Source organism: Mirounga leonina, unplaced genomic scaffold (assembly GCF_011800145.1).
Source record: "Mirounga leonina isolate KUSES-001 unplaced genomic scaffold, KU_Mleo_1.0 Mir_364, whole genome shotgun sequence".
NCBI classification, from domain to species: domain Eukaryota; kingdom Metazoa; phylum Chordata; class Mammalia; order Carnivora; family Phocidae; genus Mirounga; species Mirounga leonina.
This window is the reverse complement of record NW_023270708.1, coordinates 593,062-609,942: the sequence shown is the minus strand read 5'-3', so window position 1 is coordinate 609,942 and position 16,881 is coordinate 593,062. Positions and strand designations below refer to the sequence as shown.

The 16,881-nt window shown below is 59.0% G+C and overlaps 3 protein-coding genes across 21 annotated transcripts in view; 1 reads left to right on the top strand and 2 right to left on the bottom strand.

Annotated features, from left to right (window-relative positions):
- Positions 1 to 3,701, top strand: part of KANSL1 (KAT8 regulatory NSL complex subunit 1) — a 182,789-nt gene extending 179,088 nt beyond the window's left edge. For all 5 annotated transcript variants that reach the window (XM_035030393.1, XM_035030394.1, XM_035030395.1 and 2 more), the window contains 4 exons: positions 176 to 233; positions 444 to 556; positions 1,337 to 1,589; positions 1,895 to 3,701. In XM_035030393.1, the coding sequence (XP_034886284.1) occupies positions 176 to 233; positions 444 to 556; positions 1,337 to 1,589; positions 1,895 to 2,122 (652 nt within the window). In that variant the 3' untranslated portion in view covers positions 2,123 to 3,701. The remainder of the gene's footprint in view (positions 1 to 175; positions 234 to 443; positions 557 to 1,336; positions 1,590 to 1,894) is intronic.
- A 1,256-nt stretch (positions 3,702 to 4,957) lies between these two features.
- LOC118027180 lies at positions 4,958 to 8,243 on the bottom strand. The gene has a single exon (XM_035030396.1). It carries the CDS (start codon positions 7,142 to 7,144, stop codon positions 6,194 to 6,196), a length of 951 nt encoding a protein of 316 aa, XP_034886287.1. The 5' UTR covers positions 7,145 to 8,243; the 3' UTR covers positions 4,958 to 6,193.
- Positions 8,244 to 8,356: 113 nt separating this feature from the next.
- Positions 8,357 to 16,881, bottom strand: part of MAPT (microtubule associated protein tau) — a 94,033-nt gene continuing 85,508 nt past the window's right edge. For all 15 annotated transcript variants that reach the window (XM_035030374.1, XM_035030378.1, XM_035030376.1 and 12 more), the window contains 3 exons: positions 13,878 to 13,959; positions 12,410 to 12,522; positions 8,357 to 9,059 (listed from right to left, as the gene is read on the bottom strand). In XM_035030374.1, the coding sequence (XP_034886265.1) occupies positions 8,844 to 9,059; positions 12,410 to 12,522; positions 13,878 to 13,959 (411 nt within the window). In that variant the 3' untranslated portion in view covers positions 8,357 to 8,843. The remainder of the gene's footprint in view (positions 9,060 to 12,409; positions 12,523 to 13,877; positions 13,960 to 16,881) is intronic.

The following is a 16,881-nucleotide window of genomic DNA, read 5'->3' as shown; positions in this document are numbered from 1 at the left end:
CTGCGTTTGCCCCAGTCTCCCGGCCGGCTGCCCGCGTCTGTCCTGTGTGGGGCCGCCGGGGCCGCCAGGGCGGAGGGCAGGGCCGTCCACAGGCGCCCAGCGCTTGCTCTTGCGCAGACACACGCACCCTGCCCGGCGGCGCTGCTCTCACAATCGTCCCTTTTTGATTTTGCAGCTGGCGGGAGGTCGATCTTCGGTCTCTGAAGGGGAGTCCTGACGAGGAAAATGAGGAGGTAACAGCAGCGTCATTCTCTCTCAGAAGGACACGCACGCACGCTCCCCAAGTGCCTCAAAAACCTGTGGGTGTCAACACAGGCTCACTGTGTTTCTGTCCTGATGGGGAAGAGCCTAGTAAGGGCTGGGGCGGATTCTAGAATTGCTCCGGGCATCCTTGGACTCGGCTTCCTGGAGGATGGGGGGCTAGTGAGGCTGCTCTCTTGCAGGTCGAGGACCTGTCCGACGCAGCCTTCGCCGCCCTTCATGCCAAATGTGAGGAGATGGAGAGGGCTCGGTGGCTGTGGACCACGAGTGTGCCTCCCCAGCGGCGGGGCAGCAGGTGACGGGGCAGGCGCAGGTCCCCCGGCCTGTGAAGGGAGGGTGGGCAGGGGGTCGGGCGCCGCGTCCGTGGGGTTGCCGCTGCCCCTCAGTCGCTGTGCGTATGCGTCTGCTGGCGAGGGTCAAGAACGCAGACGTTCCCGGCTGTTCGTTGGGACTCCTGAGGGTATGAGGGTCACGTGGCTGGATCCTTGCTGAGCAGTGGGGTCGCTGTCCAGTTGTGGCAGACTTGCATGGTCTCCTGGGCTCCGGTCGCGGCTGTCTGTGGCATTAGGGGGCCAGTTGAGGGTTGTGGTGACTTAACTAGAGGAGCTTTGGAGGCCTCACCACAGTTTAACCCTCCTTGGGACAGTGGAATATGGGGGGTTGTGGTCCTGCTCGAAAGAACTGGAAGCTAAGCCCTCAGGAATCTCAGAAAGATTTAGGGCTCTTGTTTCTGCTTTTTTCCCCCTCGGAGTCTAGAGGAATTTCCCTTCCCTGTGAATTCACTGGGCGCTGTGCCAGAGATTAGCCCCTGGCATTGTTCCGCCGTGGCTTTTCTCTCAGCACGATAGGTGCACCCAGTTCTTAAGATTGCCATATCGTGGCCTGCCCCGGCACATAGCTGTGGGAGGGAACGAGGGGCTTTACGGTCCCTGGGAAAGAACTGTTCATGTCCGTCTACCTCAGCTCCTCTGGTTGGGATGTTCTTTTCATGCCTCCTCCCCCGCCCCCCCCAAACCAGCCTTCAAATAATTCCCTGTTCCCCGGGGCACTCAGATTTGCACTCCTTGGTGTCCAGGTCTTACAGGTCATCAGATGGCCGGACTACTCCCCAGCTGGGCAGTGCCAACCCCTCCACCCCCCAGCCCGCCTCCCCTGATGTCAGCAGTAGCCACTCTTTGTCGGAGTTCTCCCACGGGCAGTCCCCGAGGAGCCCCATCAGCCCGGAACTGCACTCGGCGCCGCTCACCCCTGTGGCTCGGGACGCGCTCCGACACCTAGCCAGTGAAGACACCCGTTGTTCCACACCGGAGCTGGGGCTGGATGAACAGGTGGGGGCTGCAGCCTTTGCGTGGGGTCGGCGGGGTCGGGGACAGAATGGGGACGGGACTGTACCCGCTGAAGGTGGGGCTGCATCTTATGCCTCCCCCTCCCCATTTTAAAGGGGCTGCACTTAAAATTGATCTTCTGAAGGGACCATGGAACAGGTGCCCACTCCGAGGGGCCTTCCCGGACCACTCCAGGAACTCTCAAGGGACTAGTCTTGGACTCCGGTCCACACGTTTTGGGGCAGGGCCTTGGGGCAGGGTGTAGGCCGGGACTGGCTCCTCACCGCGGCAGTTTGTCTCCCCCACAGTCCGTCCAGCCGTGGGAACGGCGAACCTTCCCCTTGGCCTACAGCCCCCAGGCAGAGTGTGAGGACCAGCTGGATGCGCAGGAACGGGCAGCCCGCTGCACTCGGCGCACCTCAGGCAGCAAGACTGGCCGAGAGGCGGAGGTGGCCCCCACCTCACCTCCCGCTGTCCCCCTCAAGAGTCGGCATTTGGCGACAACGGTCACAGCTCAGCGTCCAACTCACAGATGAGCGGGAAACGAGAATCTAAACAGACTCACTAACTATTGGCATTAAAGCTTCAGAAATCTCTGCGTTTGATATTCAAACATCATATGCTGGAAATTTTCACAGTTTTTAGTGAATTTAAGGAATTTAGATTCTACTTTGGTATTTTTTTGTTTTGTTTTGATTTTTGTTTTGTTTTGGTTTTGGTTTCCATGTTTTGTTGTCACACACACCTGAGCACTTCCTCCAGTTGGCAAACAGAAGTTCAGGATAAGACCCTGCTGGCCTGGTCCTGGCACGTCCTCTGCACTGTTGAATCACTGGACTTAGCGATGTTAGATGGTCCCCCCTCTCCTTGCACCCGTGGGCAGGGTGGACCGGCCAAGTGGGCAGAGGGGGTGGAAAGCTCCAGCTCCGCGTGACCGCCCTCGGTTCACATGGGGGAGAACAGTGCGCTCTGGGCTCCTCCCCTTGCCCCTCCCCTCCCATCGGTGGCTGGGTCCCCCTTGGCCATCTGTGCCAGAGCACCCCCATCGGAGCCTCTTGGCCATAACTGCTGCCTGTTCTCACTGAGCTCTCAGTTGACAGAATGGCTTCCCCTTGTCATCCAGATCTTGGAGACCTAGTTCGGGTTTCCTCTGCATTCGGTCATCTCTGTTTTGACTCCTTACCTGCAGTAACCTAGGCTGTGGCTGCTCAGGTCCCCAGCCTGCCCCTTCGTGCCCAGCTGCTCCCCGACACCATCCACAGCTCTGTACACACAGTCCTTCCACTCGGACGTTTTTACCACCTGTCCTCATCTGGGAAGGTAGGGTTAGGGCTACTTCACCTCTGTTCCCACTCCTGTGCAAACGCGGGAGTCAGGGACATGAGCAGCCATCTCCCCTGTATGATTCTCTTGTCACGGATGCATTTAGTCCCGTTTCCTTCACATCCGGTCCCCTGTCGGTGTCAATTAGGCCTCTCCTCTCCCACGCTCCCCTGGCCTGTGGAACGTTGTCTGGTCCTAGCTGTGGTTCCCATCGCTCCCTCACCACCCCCCTTGGTTAACCTTGTGCCTGTCTCATGTATGATCACATCACCAAGAGGGGGGGCAATAAGGACTTCTTTATTTTTATTTTTATTTTTTTTTGTTGCCATTTTGTAATCGTATAAAAATAGTAGACAAACTGCTTAATGGTTGGGGTTTTTTCACAATTTTCAACATTAGTGATTTTTTTTTGATTCTGTTTGCAAGTTAAAGAGTTTGTCATTGTTTCTTTAAAAAACAATAATGCACCATATCCCTATGCATAAAGTGCTTCTTCTATTTATAAGGTTGAAAATTCTGAATAACCCTTTTAGCATTGTTAAAAAAAAAAAAAACAAAAACAAAAATGGAAAAAAAAACCTTGTATTTTGTAAATATTTTCTTTTCCTGCTTTGAGCTGTGTATTGGCAGCGAAACATGTAGCTGTCTTTGTTCTATAGAAATGCTTTTCTTCAGAGAAGCTGATCTTTGTTAATGTCTTGATTCTGTTCGCAAAGCACAGACTAGTGCTTAAAAAAAAAAAAAAGGAAGGAAAAATTGAAAAAAAAAATAATAAAAAAAAAAGTCACAGAATGTTGTGTTGCCAGGCTTTCCTTGACGTTGGACGGGCTCTGCATGGCGGTGGCGGCAGCCTAGGGCCCTGCCCTGCCGAGTAGTTCTCTGCGTGCCCGGACTGGCTCCGAAATTTCGGGAGTCTCCATGGTGTCTCCGGCCACCTGGCGGGGTCACCTGATGGTCACTAGGGAGAGGCTGTCGTCAGGGGAGGTAAGGGGTGCCTGGAGGACAGGGGATCTCTGTAGATAATCTTTTTGTTGGTTGTAAGTGATTGATCATCGCCTCTTGATGTGCCTTTCTCCAGGGAGACCAGCAGTGTGACATTTTATCTCTCTTCTAAATGGCTGAATTCTAAATGGAGATTTCACCCCTCTCCGTCTTTTGCTGGGGTGTTTCTTTCCCCTCCCTGGGGTTGGGGTCAATGAGAATGTGTATTTTGTAACATTTTTCTGAGGTGGCTAAGTTCTGGATTCTCTTTGTATAAGACAAGTGAGTGGGCAGGCGTGATCCCTCTACTCTCCTTCCTTCCTTCTCCCGGCAGTCCTGGTGATGGAGCCCGGGAAGCCCCGGGCCGACAGATCGCCGTGAGTGCGCGGGCAGCGGGGCTCTGGCTGCCCTGTTGCTTCGCTGGCTACAGTGAGGATCTGCCCTGTGGGAGCTTCTGCCCGCAGGGGCTCAAGCAAGGGGGGTGGGGGGAAGAAAACGAGTCTTGCAATTTTGTATGAAGATCTAAGGGTTCCTTGTTAGGACGTTGACCTAATTACTAAATAATACAACCGGTTACGGTTTTCTGTTTCGGTTTTCTTTGTGGCATTGCTGAGGGCTACCTGGTGTTGCGGTCCTGATGTAGCAGACCTCTTCCCCCACCTAAGTAAGGACCCAAGGGGAGAGGAAGCCACTCCGTAAGCCATTCACTCAGCTGGCTGGCCGGCCTAGAGACGGAAGACTCTCTCCTCCGCCTAGCCCAGCCTCGGCAGGTCGCAGTATGCGGGCGCGGGTCTGACGGGCTCGGAGGTCAGCCCCACGGGTACTATCCTCTGAGTTGGACCGGGATGGTTGGCGAGCAGCAGAGTCGGAGAATCAACTCAGAATGAAGAAGTCTGAGGACTCCTCTTGCACCTCCAGGGCCCTGGAGAGAGCTGCTAAATTCTGATGTCCAGGTTTTAGCAACCTTGACATTCCTGTTCCGAGCCAAATTCTCAGGTTGGGAAAAGACTCGCAAATCCTACATCCTGAATCATTTTCTGCTTTGAATCCACGCACAGAGACCTTACTTAATCAGTAATAACTTTATTTCCAAATTCACTTTTACAGCAACAATCAGTGTAAATCATTTGTTAAAACACACAATACACCATAGGGACATTCACAGACAGGAAGCTAAGCTAAGATGGTTTCATGTCCCTCCCCCCACCCTCAAAATTACCGAAGAAATCGTGGGACTTGCAAGTGCCAGAAGTTGTCCTGCCCAACACTGCAAATTCACGGGGCGAAGTCCATTAGGAGGGGAGACTCTGGGCCGGTGCCCAGGGTAACCCTTTTCATAGCTGAAGAGAAACCAGAAGTCTCGAAGCCTCAGACCCATAGATGGAACAAGCTGACCACCTCCACCCTCGTCCCCACCTGTTGGCTTTAACTTGGGGACAGATAAAAGACGGTGAAGGAGGAGCTCTTGGCAGCTGCCGGAGGACAGGCTGCGTGTCCGGAGCTGGTGGGAAAGGTGACACGGAGGGGCCAGCGCCTTAGATGGAAGGGTGCCAGGGCCTGTGGGAGGCAGGGCTGCGGGCCTGGGGGTCCCCGAGAGAGGGCAGCTGTACGTCCAGGCTCCTGCACGAGCCTTGCTGCCGGCACCGGGCTGGGCGGGGGACAGGCGAGCCGGCAGCCTGCTGCCCTGGGGAACTCTGTCCGTGGAGAGGCGAGACCCCAGGGACCTCTAGCAAACGGCTGATCTGAAGAAAAGGGTTACAAGGCGGTTGAACTGCTGCCCTCCAAGACTTCCCTCTGCCCGTGGTAACTATCTTACAGGGTCCTCCCCCCTCCCCCCAGAAGCACGACAAGCAAACAGGATACAGTCTCCGCATTGAAGTCAAGTTAAATGGAACTACTGATAAGTGAGTGGAGGGCTCGAAGGGACCAGGCATACAGCACAGCCTGTCTGGGACGCCCGAGGGACACTGACTGTGGAGGCGGGGGGGATGGGGGTGGCAGAGTGCCCAGCCCTGGGGGGCTGCGGGGGGGGGGATTGTCCTCATTCAGGGTCACGAGCCAGCATCCCTTTGCAGTCCCCCTGGCAGCACCGGCCCTCCCACCCTAAACCATGATCTCTAGGCCGCCCCCAGTAGACCGGCCCACCGGGCAGATCCCAGACCCCTCCGAGCAAGGCCCTCAGAATAAGGTCTGGAAGAGCAGGGCTCAGCACCTGCAGAAAGCGGCAGCCCGAGTCCCTGGCGGTGAGGAGGGGCCGCGTGTCCAAGAGCTACCAACTCGGAACCCCATTTCCCTTCTCTGCCTCAGGACCCTTCTAAGGACAGCTGGGGCTCAAAGCGGTGGAGAGCCTCACGGTGGCCGGTTCTGGGCCCCGATGATTCCTCGCACGGGAACCCCGGCTGCAGACGAAGCGCCCGGCCCTGGAGAGGCGGCCCTGGACTCCCAGCAGCCCCCAGGGTTGCCGGAGCCGGGCCCCGAGGTTGCCGAGTTTCTTTACAGCGATTCTCCACAAAGGCGGTTCCCTTGTCCCCGTGGGGGCAGAGGGGCCCGACCGCGGCTTCGGGCCGCGTGGCTCCCGACTCGTCAGCGCCCTGCGGTCGGGCAGCTCGGGCTCCCGGGGCTCCTCCGGCGCAGGCGCGGGGACAGCTTGCGGTGGGACCCCAGGCCGAGAGGGGCTGCGGGCCTCTCCCCTGCCGGCACTGGAGTCCGAGGCCCCCTCTCAGGGCTGCTGTGACCCGAGAGGCCGTCTTCCTGCGGCCAAGCAGGCCGGCCACGCGCTCCGCCCCGACAGAGGGAAGCCCCGGCGGGGCCGCGAGGGGGCGCCGTAGCTCCCGGCCTTCCTCGGAGCTGAGGCCCTCGGACGTCACAATCTGGTCTCGGGTGGGTCCCAGGTGCTGTGAAAGCCTTTCCAATCCGAAGGCCCCAGCAGGGTGGAGCCACACTGGCCCCCTGGAGCCGAGCCCCAGTGTGGGGGGGTGGGGGGGGAGACATCTAGGACCCCCACGGGGGTGGGTTAGAAACCTCTTCACAAGCATTTCCAGATACATGCGTCCTTTTTTTTTTCCTTTTATCATAGTCTGGTGAATCCAAGCATAAACAGATCCGACTACAAGGCGACAGGGTGCAGACGGGGAGGGAAAGGCGACGTCTATGTATATGTCAGCTGCTGCGGCAGGACAGACGGCACTGCTTCCAGCTGGGACGGGCGACGAACTGTTTCCGAGGGGGGTGCTCCCCTTCCGGGGGGGCCGCATGGTGCGGGGGGGAGGTCAGGCGGTGGCGGGGCTCTCTCAGAGGCTGGCGGTCACAAGCTTGGGCACGAGTCGGGGGACGTGGGGCGGGGGTGGGGGCAGTGTGGTCCTGCCCCGGGGGCCTCGCCTGCCTGTCCTGGTGCCACCTCTGGAACCGGGACAGCCAACCGAGCTGCCTGCTCAGCTCAGGAAGGGGGCCAGGCCCTCTGGGAGGAAAAGGCTCTCCGAGTAAACAAGGCAAAAACATCCCGGGTCATCGCTGAGCCCACCCTGGCCCACGTCTGTGAGGAGAGGCGGGGGGCAAGGAACTGAGGAAGGTCGTCAGCTTCGTGGGGGCCGCACCAGCTGGTGAGTAGAACTTAAGCCAAGAGCCTGACGTCTCACCGTGTGCCCGGGCTTCGCCTTCACTCGCCCACCCCGTAGAGGAGAGCAGGGGCCTCCCGCATCCAATGTCTGAGAAGGGGCGTGGTGAGGCTGGGGACTCGGGACAGCGCGACGTAATGGGGACAGGCAGTGACTGGGCTCCGCACAGCGGACACACGGGCTTGGCGGTGGGTGGGGGAGACAGGTGGCTGCAGCAGCCCTGGGAGGGGCGGGAGGCTCGGGACCCACCTGCCGGAGCCCCGCACGCTCCCGAGACGCCCGAGGCCCAGGCTTGGGAACAGGCGGATGCCCCCAAGAGGCACGAGTCCTTACAAAGAGACTGGTTAGCCCTAAAGTCCCAGGTCGGTGAGGTGGCCAAAACCGTGGCTGCAGTTCCAACCTTCAGAACTCAATAAAACGGGGTTTCCGCGGGGCCGAGGGAAGCCCCTCAGCTCAGGACCCCCACCCTGCAGGGAGGGAGAAAGAGGCCAGCACTGGGGACATCAAGGTCAGGCTTCTCTGAGGAAGTGATCGCAGGGTGCCACCCTCCCGCCAACCGGCCCTTCACGGTACGGGAGGGACCGAAGCCCTTCTCCAGAGGGTGGCACCCTGGCCCGCAGCGGACCCCGGGCCACCAAGCACAGGAGGCCACTTGGTCCAAGTTTGCTGCGGGCGGCAGGGGCAGTGGGCCCTTCCTGCTGCCCTTCCAGGAGGAGGACAGCGGCTCCTCCCCACCCAGCACCTCTCACCCCCTCCCACCTCTCCCTTCTGCCCCCTGCCCCCCCCACCCCGGCCCAGCCTCTCCCTTCCCCTCCCCTCCCCTCCCCTCCCCTCCCCACCCGCCCCCACCCCCAACAAGGTTGACATCGGCCTACGGCTCCAACATGGCACCCCGGGTTCAAATCCTTTGTTGCTGCCGCTGCCTCTGTGACACCCCCAGGATGGAGCAGGGCAGGGGCGCCCCCAGTCCCTCGAGATGCCCCAGAAGCAGCTTTCAGAGCCTCTCCTCCCTCCTCTACTCAGAGGGGAAAAAAAAAGAATCAAAAGTAATTGCCCAAGGAAATGTTGGGTGTGGCCATCTTTTTAAATGTTTTTAAAAATATTTTATTGTTATGAGCCCACCCATCAATTTGGAAAGATGAAATTTGCTCTTTTGCCCCGTCACTGATTTTGAAGTCCCGAGCCAGAGCCGAGCGACAAAAGCAGGTTAAGTGATTAACCGATGAGCCGGTCTGTGAGGAGCAGCTGGGGGAGGGCAGAGGGCGAAGGGCCAGATCATTATTCTTTTTTTTTCCACACTCTCTCCTCTCCACGATTATTGACCGCCCCGGGGGCCTGATCACAAACCCTGCTTGGCCAGGGAGGCGGACACTTCGTCGGCTAGCGTGGCGAGCTGGGGCGAGTCTACCATGTCGATGCTGCCCGTGGAGGACACGTTGCTGAGGTGCCGCGGAGACGTGTCCCCGGACACCACGGGCGACTTGTACACGATCTCCGCCCCGTGGTCGGTCTTGGCTTTGGCATTCTCGCGGAAGGTCAGCTTGTGGGTTTCGATCTGCAAGAGAGGAGGCGAGGGAAGGCGAGTGAAGCCACAGAAAGGCGGGCAAGCCCGGCCTGCCCACGGGCCCGGGGTGGGAGGGAGCCGTGGTGGTGGCGGTGGGGGCTGTGTGATCACCTTCCCGGAGGGGGCACCCGCGCACGGCTCCCGCGTCACCTGCCTGCCGGCCACCCGCTTCCCTTCTCCGGATGCAGTGACCGGCGTTCGCTTCTTGTGTGTCCTTCCAGAGATGCCCACACGTGCGCAAGCCCGTGGGATGTATGAAGGGTGTCCGTATATTTAATACACACGGTGACAGTATCCACATGCCTTACGCTTCGGCGTTTCGACCTAATACCTCCCTTTATCGGCACCCGCTTTCCCCGATGCGTGCTGCCGGCGGCGAGGATTCCGTCGCCCTGTACCAAGACGCACCTGCTCCCCAGGCACGGGTCTCCGCGCTGTCCCTGCCTTTGCCTGTCACAAACAGCGCCGTGTCTGAATACCCGCGTGTGCACAGCATTTCACACGCGGGGAAATGTATCCTCGGAGTGGAACGGCTGGTGGGTCCAAAGGCATGTGCGTTTGATTTATACTAACAAGTTGCACATGAAAGCGTGAAGGATGGGGCGCCTGGGTGACTCAGTCGGTGAAGCGTCTGCCTTCGGTCCTGGGTCCTGGGATCAAGTCCCACGTCGGGCTCCCTGCTCAGCGGGGGGGGGGTCTGCTTCTCCCTCTACCCCACCCCCCTGCTTGTGCTCTCTCGCTCTCAAATAAATAAATACAATCTTTAAAAGAAAATAAAAAGCATGGAGAGGAGCCGGAGAGGAGTAAGGGACAGCCCCAGAGTCACTGCTGGCTAGCCATGAGCCACACACATTCCTCTCCTCGCTGGTGACGGGGGGGTTTGGAGGTGGCAGCAGCTGTGGGCAGCCCTGGAAGGTGGGCTAGAAATCCGGACGTGACGAAGTCCTTTTTCAAGTACAGAAATGATGACATAGCCAGGGGTCCAGAGGTCTTTGCTCCACAGGATGCCTGGGACACTCAAAGCATTTGCTAGAGATGTGAGCAGTTCGTAATAATTCCGGATGAGCCCTGAAGTGGTGGACACAGGAATTCCCTACTCTTTTGGACCCTGGAACCGTTGTGCATCCGGTGAAGCCAGGAAAATGTACACACAGGCAGGCATGCGCTCACCCACCCACAATTCTTCCACATGATTTCAGGAGTCCGTGGACCACGGGGTGAAGAGTCCCCGTTGCAGGGGGCTTGAATGTGGGTGTAACGAAAAACCAGGCTCCCATGTAAGCTCTACGCTTATTTTGTCCATTTTGGTGCAGTGCTTTGCAAAAAGAGCCTTTCGGTATCACTGTATTCGAAAGGCCGTGGGGACGTAAGCTTTGATAAGAGCATTAATGTTGGTGTCTTGTAGAAAAAAGTGATAGGGTCCTGGAAATGGCCCCAAATCTCCCAAACTGGAAGCAGCTCTGGCGGCAGGGGTCTTGTGCTCCACTATGCGTCAGCAGTTTTGCTCATCATGTCAGGACGTGGGGGACTGAATACGAGGGGACTCTCTGGGATCAAGACAGTCTCTTCTGGGTGGTGGGCAGGCCCACCCTTTCTGAGCCGGCACAGAGGTGAGTTAAAACAGAAGTTCACACTCAGGCCTGACTCTGACTCACATTCTTAGACGGCTACAGAGTACCAGGTATCTTCTGAACATGGTCTCATTTGGGTCTCCCCACCACCCAGGGATGTGGATATTTCTTTCCATTTTGCTGACAAAGAAATGAGCCGAGAGCACTTGTCCATCCTGCCCAGGGTCACACCTCCAAGCAGAGTCAAACCCAGAGCTTTGCTCAGGACATAGAAGCTTCCAGAGATGGGCGGAGACCTTCCCTCACCCAGGGAGTCAGCAATGCCCGGGCCTTAAACCAGGAAGGGGGCAGGTGACAGAAGCTAGCAGAGCCGCTGGGCTTTTGCCGAGAACCTTCTCCACGGCCCCAGAGAACTGGGCCCTTCCTCACTTCCCCTGAGGCACATAGCCTCCAGGACCCTCTCTGACGAGGGACCCAGGGACGGAGAATTCCTGCACCTCGGAAGCCGAGTTTCGGGAACCTCTTCAGGCCCACCTTGGGGTCGGGGGGACCGCATGGGGCACTGTGGGGAGCCAGAGAGCACAGGGCCATCCAAGGACCCGTGCCCTGTCCTCCGCCCCAGCCCCCCACCCTTCGGGGAGCTCATCTGGGGGTCAGGTGTGTCCCCGGGCCTGAGTCTGCAGCCTCTGCTTTAAGCTATCCCAGGGGGGGCTTCTCCAAAACTGACCGTTGGGCTTTCACCTCAAACACAACATGGGGTGCGTCTATCAAGAAGGCCCGGCGATGAGCCCGATGGGGGGCAGGGGGGCTCCGATTGGCCCTGGGGCCTCCCCGCTGCTGCCCTGCCCAACGTGTTGTGCCGGCTGCCACTTCCAACCAGCCGGGCCATCTCGGGCAGCACCCTTTCTCACGCTGGGTCGGGTCTCAGAGTCTGTGCCCATTCTGGAACCCCCTTTCTCCTCCCACCACAGCTCTGTCAGCTGCTGGGAGGCACTACAAACTGGTAGATGAGCCATTTCCAGAACTTCATGGCAGGCGTGGGTGGGAACCCCCCAGAGGGTGCTTTGGCTGCAGTTCTGCAAAAGAGGAAACGTGCAGCCACGAGCCCACATCCTGTGATGCACTCAGAGGGAGCCTGCTCGGGGCCACACGCATCCCCGTGTCCCCCTCCCCCGTGCTCACACAGTGAGACCCGGAGGCTCAAGAACCTGCGGGGATCGCCGAGATCCTCGGGCCAGCAGCCTCCCCATGGATGTTTCCGTGCCAGACAGGCAGGGGCTCCGCAGGAACCTGGATTTCGGCAGCACTGTTTTGCTCTAACTGCCTAGTGACCCATTTAGAAAATTAGGTTATGCTCCCATGACTTGTTCGTGGTGCGCTGGGGCGGGCTCTGGGGCTGGCTACCTCCTTTTGCGGATGCTTGCCAACCACGGGGCCGAATGCTGTCACCGAGGACAGCGGTTCTCACCTTTAACTGCCCAGCAGAATCCCCTGGGGGCTTTAGAAGCTCCAGGTGCCCAGGTGGCACCTGAGACTCATCAGAGTCTCCAGGTCGGGCCCGGGCATCAAATCTGGTAAAGCTCCCAGGTGACTGCAACGGGCAGCGAAGGCTGAGACTCACGGTCCTGGGGGCTGCTGAGAATCCACATCAAGCCGATCAAGACAGTCCCCTCAGCTTTCCTCCCCTGGAAAACTGGACCAGGTTTGTCCACTCCACTCCATTCACAGCCACATCCAAATGCAGCCTCCTCCCCACCCTGCCCCCTTTACCTTTTTATTCCCTCCACCAGGGACATGGGTGATGTTGTCCAGGGACCCGATCTTCGACTGGACTCTGTCCTTGAAGTCCAGCTTCTCAGATTTTACTTCCACCTGGCCACCCCCTGAAACACAATGCACACAGCACACCGTGCCTTGAAGGAGGGCGGAGCACGTGACGCCAGGTAGACGCCGGTCTCTCCGAGTAGGTAAAACTATCCTTCATTTAGAAGGTGCTCTGGGCCCAAGTAAGCCCTTCCAGAGGGCTTCACAACAGTTTGCTCCATCTCTCTCATCAAGGTGTGCATCCAATATTTGCTCAACAAACACTTCCTCTTTCTTTAATGCACAGGTCAATGACAGCTCAGTCCAGGAGGAATGGTTCCACACTCTAAACTGGTTGGCTTCCAAAGAGTGAAGTCCTTCTATGTCAACATCCTGTAAGGCACAGCTCTGCAAGATCTCAGAATGAAACTAAATGGCAAAATGCACCCTAACCGAGGAAGGGGCCTGACCCTTCTCCCTCCTCGGACACTCGGTGCCGAGCCCAAGCATGGAGAAAGGATAAAGCCACCCAAGAAAGCTGCTCCCAGCATGGTAGGATGATGGCACCAGGTGAGGGATGGTTTTCACTGGGAGAGACTAAACCCCCACGACATGTCCCAGTGAGGCCAGAACCTGACGAGACACATTCCGGACTATGTTTCTGCCAACCTTCTCTCCCCACGGGAACACTTCAAGTAAAGGTTCTACTCTGAAATCGGGCTTAAGGCAGAAGCCCCTGCTCTGGACTCCCAGGCAGGAGTTAAGATTCTAGATCAGCGCTGGACAATACGGAAGCCACCAGCCACTTGTAGCTACTTAAATTTAATTAATAAAAAAAATTAGTCATTTCGTCAACTGCACTAGCCACATTTCCAGTGTTCAACAGCCACACGTGGTTGGTGGCTACCATACTGGACAGAGCAGGTCGAGAATATTCCCATCACCGCAGAGAGAAATCTACAGATAGCTCTGGTTTCTACACGGTGTGGGACGGGGAGGAGAAAGGTAAGCATGGCAGAGCACCAACAGTATTTTCTGTTAAAACAAAGTCACAGCAGGAGCATGGCAATGGCTGGTGAAGTGTCCCCCCCCACCCCCATGTCGGCCGGGGACCAAACCACAATCCACAAGCCAGCAATCCACAAATCAGGCCCTCCCCCAGCTCCAGAGGCCCTACGTGCACCTGCTCGGAGAACGACGAGTTAGGGTTTAGGCCCAGCATCTGCCCTCCGTCCTCGCTTTGCCTTGGCCAGCATGGCGCCCGGCTCAGAAGCGAGACAGGGCAGCCACTCCTCCAGGGGCCCAGCAAGTCCCACCTCCAACGCTCCCCTCGTCAGCCCGACCCCTGCATCCTTCCCAGCCACTTCAGGAGAAGCCCCCCGGCACCCCCGGCCGGTCCCACCCTCCCCCGCTTCCCGCCTTCTGCAAGGGCTACCTGGCTTATGATGGATGTTGCCTAATGAGCCACACTTGGAGGTCACCTTGCTCAGGTCCACTGGTTTGTACACTATTTGCACCTGGAGGTGAGAGAGGATGAGCGAGAGACAAAGAATAAAACAGGATGATTTCACTGTGGCCGGAACAACATGAAAAGCAGCTGTGTCAGTCAGATCAGGCCCTGCTGGGGACAGTGCTTCCTGTCGCCCCAAGGAACACATGCTCGCCATGGTGGGAAAATGTACTGTTGGACTTCTGCCAACCCCGCCCCGCGGGGAGTCGGGTCTTCACACAATAACTGTGGGACTGGAGTGCCCTCTGTCCCTCAGGGGAAAACAGGGAGACTCTGTCATGGGGCAGGGCCCACACCGCTGGTTTCGGTCCCTCTTCCCTGACATGACACGGACATCACATTCAGTGGGGACAAAGCAAGAAGGGATCAGCATGGTCCATTTGTGCCACATTTAGAAAATCTTGTTGGAAAAGCAAGGAAGCTAGGTCTGCTGGTCGCTGGGCCTCAGAGAGGAGCGGGCGGAGCAGGGTTGATGGGTGGGCTTTCTCCCAGGACAGCCTCCCACAAACCCTAGCACTACAGTGAGCACGGTGACAGCAAGCGGGACCCAGAGCCGTTAGGCAACTCGGCGGGAAGAGCCAGCCAGCACCTGGACACACAGTGTCCTGGACATTTCGGTTCTGTAGCCCAGGGAGCAAAGAGACAGGAACTGGGTAGGCAGCACAGAGGAACCCGCTGGGACACACACAGGTAGGGGAGACCTCAGGGCTCCTCAGAACCAGCTGAGGGCCCAGCATATGGCTTGGCCACACCGCCCACCCTCCGGAGGGGGTGACAGCCCCTGAGCAGCCCACCAATCTCAGCCCAAGACCCAGCTCCCTGAAGCGGGAACACCCACAGGCTCCGCCGCCCCCCCACCCCCGGCCACATAGCCATGGCTGAGAGGGGGTCCCTGGATGGTCACTGATGGACACTTCCCAGAGCCTCCAGCAGCCACCTGTGTGAGCTCATCTGTGGGTACAAGAGGCCAGTCACCGTGGAGTGGGGAGTTGGCTCCCACTCTCTGCCCCCGGAGTGACCCAGGAGAGAGATGGCCTGGAGCCAGAGAGCCAGAAAAAGGGGGACATCTACTCCTGTCTAAATCATCTGGATCAATTCCAAATTAATGAAAATCGTGCTGGCATTTGCCATTTATTGATGGAGAGTTGAGGCCGACAGGTACCCATGGGCTGTGTGTGTGGGGGGGTGTGCAGTGAGGCGGGGGGTGTGCCTCTCGGCGCCCCGCGCAGCCCGCGCCTGTGAGGGTGAGCGGGTGGGGAAGGAACGATTCGGAGGGAGTCCAGCCCGGGAGACAGCGCGTGCTGCGCGGGGCGCCGAGAGGCGGGGAAGGGGCTACGGGGCTCCTCCTGGCGTGAGGGAGAAGGAAGTAAATGCTGTGAGCCAGCCTTCTTTCTTTCCCCTCAGCCCGGATGAGGGAACAGGGAGTGAAGGGGAGGGCGTGGAGAAGGAGGAACCTGGACCGGCAGAGGGAGAAGGACTGCTTGAGGGTAGGAGCCAGGGCAGGGGAGGTGAGGCGGACTGGAGGCTGGGGAGAGGAGGCCAGGCCCAGAGCCAGCCAGGAGGTGGGGAGGATCCCGAGATGGACACGGAGCGCGGTCTGCCGGCTGGGAAGTCACCACCGGGCTCAGGAAGAGAGAGCAGCCAGCCAGAGGCTGGGGCCCAGGCCAGCGGTCTAGCGCCCCCAGAACACCTGAAACTGCTTGGAGCTCCCCAGCCACCTTGCACCAGGAGAAGCGCTTTCTGTGAAGGCTCCTACTGCAAAGGACCATGCTCAGGGCCAGCCTGAGAAATCCTGGGGCTCCCAGGTCATGCAGGCTGGCTGTAGATGGGCAGAGAGCGCAGGCCAGACGGGGTGTGTGTGCGTGCGTGTGTGCGCGTGCACGCGCCCCCGAGGAAGTCCCCTGATGCCCTGGGCATTGCCAGCAGCCATGGGAAGCTACTGTCTCCCCAGAACTCACACCCGGAGGAGCGGTCTGCCGGCTGCGGTCCCCTGGACCCCACAGCCTAGGCCTGCCCCGCACGCCCGCCACCAGCGACCAGACCGGCGTCACAGCAGAGAGCACGTGGCCTTCCTCCTCCGCCAGAGCCCATGACACCAGAGCACCCAGAGTCAAAGCTGACACAGCCACCCACACGCCACCTGGAGCCCGGGGGGCGTGGCTGGTCCCCACACCTTCTCTTGGCTTCCGGGAGCAGTGGGACGGGACAGCGGGGACCGGGGACACAGAGGGGACACGGGGCAGACACCGGTGGGGAAGCGTTACCGAAGCGCATGCAGCAGCTGCGGGAAAGCACACGCTAGTCCCGGGGACAAGCGGCGGGATCCAGGTGCTCAGCAGCACATTGCAAGAATAAACCCGGGCGGGGGGCTGGACGCAGGGGTGCGGGCCCGGGCTGGGCACGTTCTGGAGGGAGAGCCCGCGCAGGGCTACCACCTTCCCCCTGGCACCGCCAGCCGGGAGTGAGATCCCTGCTCTCAGAAACCGTCCCCCCACGAGGGGGGAGGGGACCTCAAAGGGGCTCGGCCCTCTCCCTGCGGTGTGTTTAAAGGTGGGCTGCCAGCCAACCCGGAGGCGGGGGAGGGGGCTGGGTGAAGGGGCGCCCCACCTCCAGACGCCCCCACTGTGAGTGGCCACGGAGCGGCCGGAGGGCAACAGCAGAGTTGACCGAGTGTGTGGGTAAGAAGTGAGGACGCCAGCCCCAAATCTCAGGCCCTCACCCACTGGGAACAGCAGGAGGGCCCGGGACACTTGCAGGAAGTCACATCTAAGAGGGTGCAAAGCCGCGTTTCTCTGTCAACCCCTGACCACTGTAGGCAGGGTCCCCTGGTGCACTGTTTGGGGCTCTTTGGCACCTGATCCGCTGGTGGCGGGGACTGGTTTTACACCCGAGCCCGGGCTTAGGGATCTGCTCATCCCTCGCAAACGCA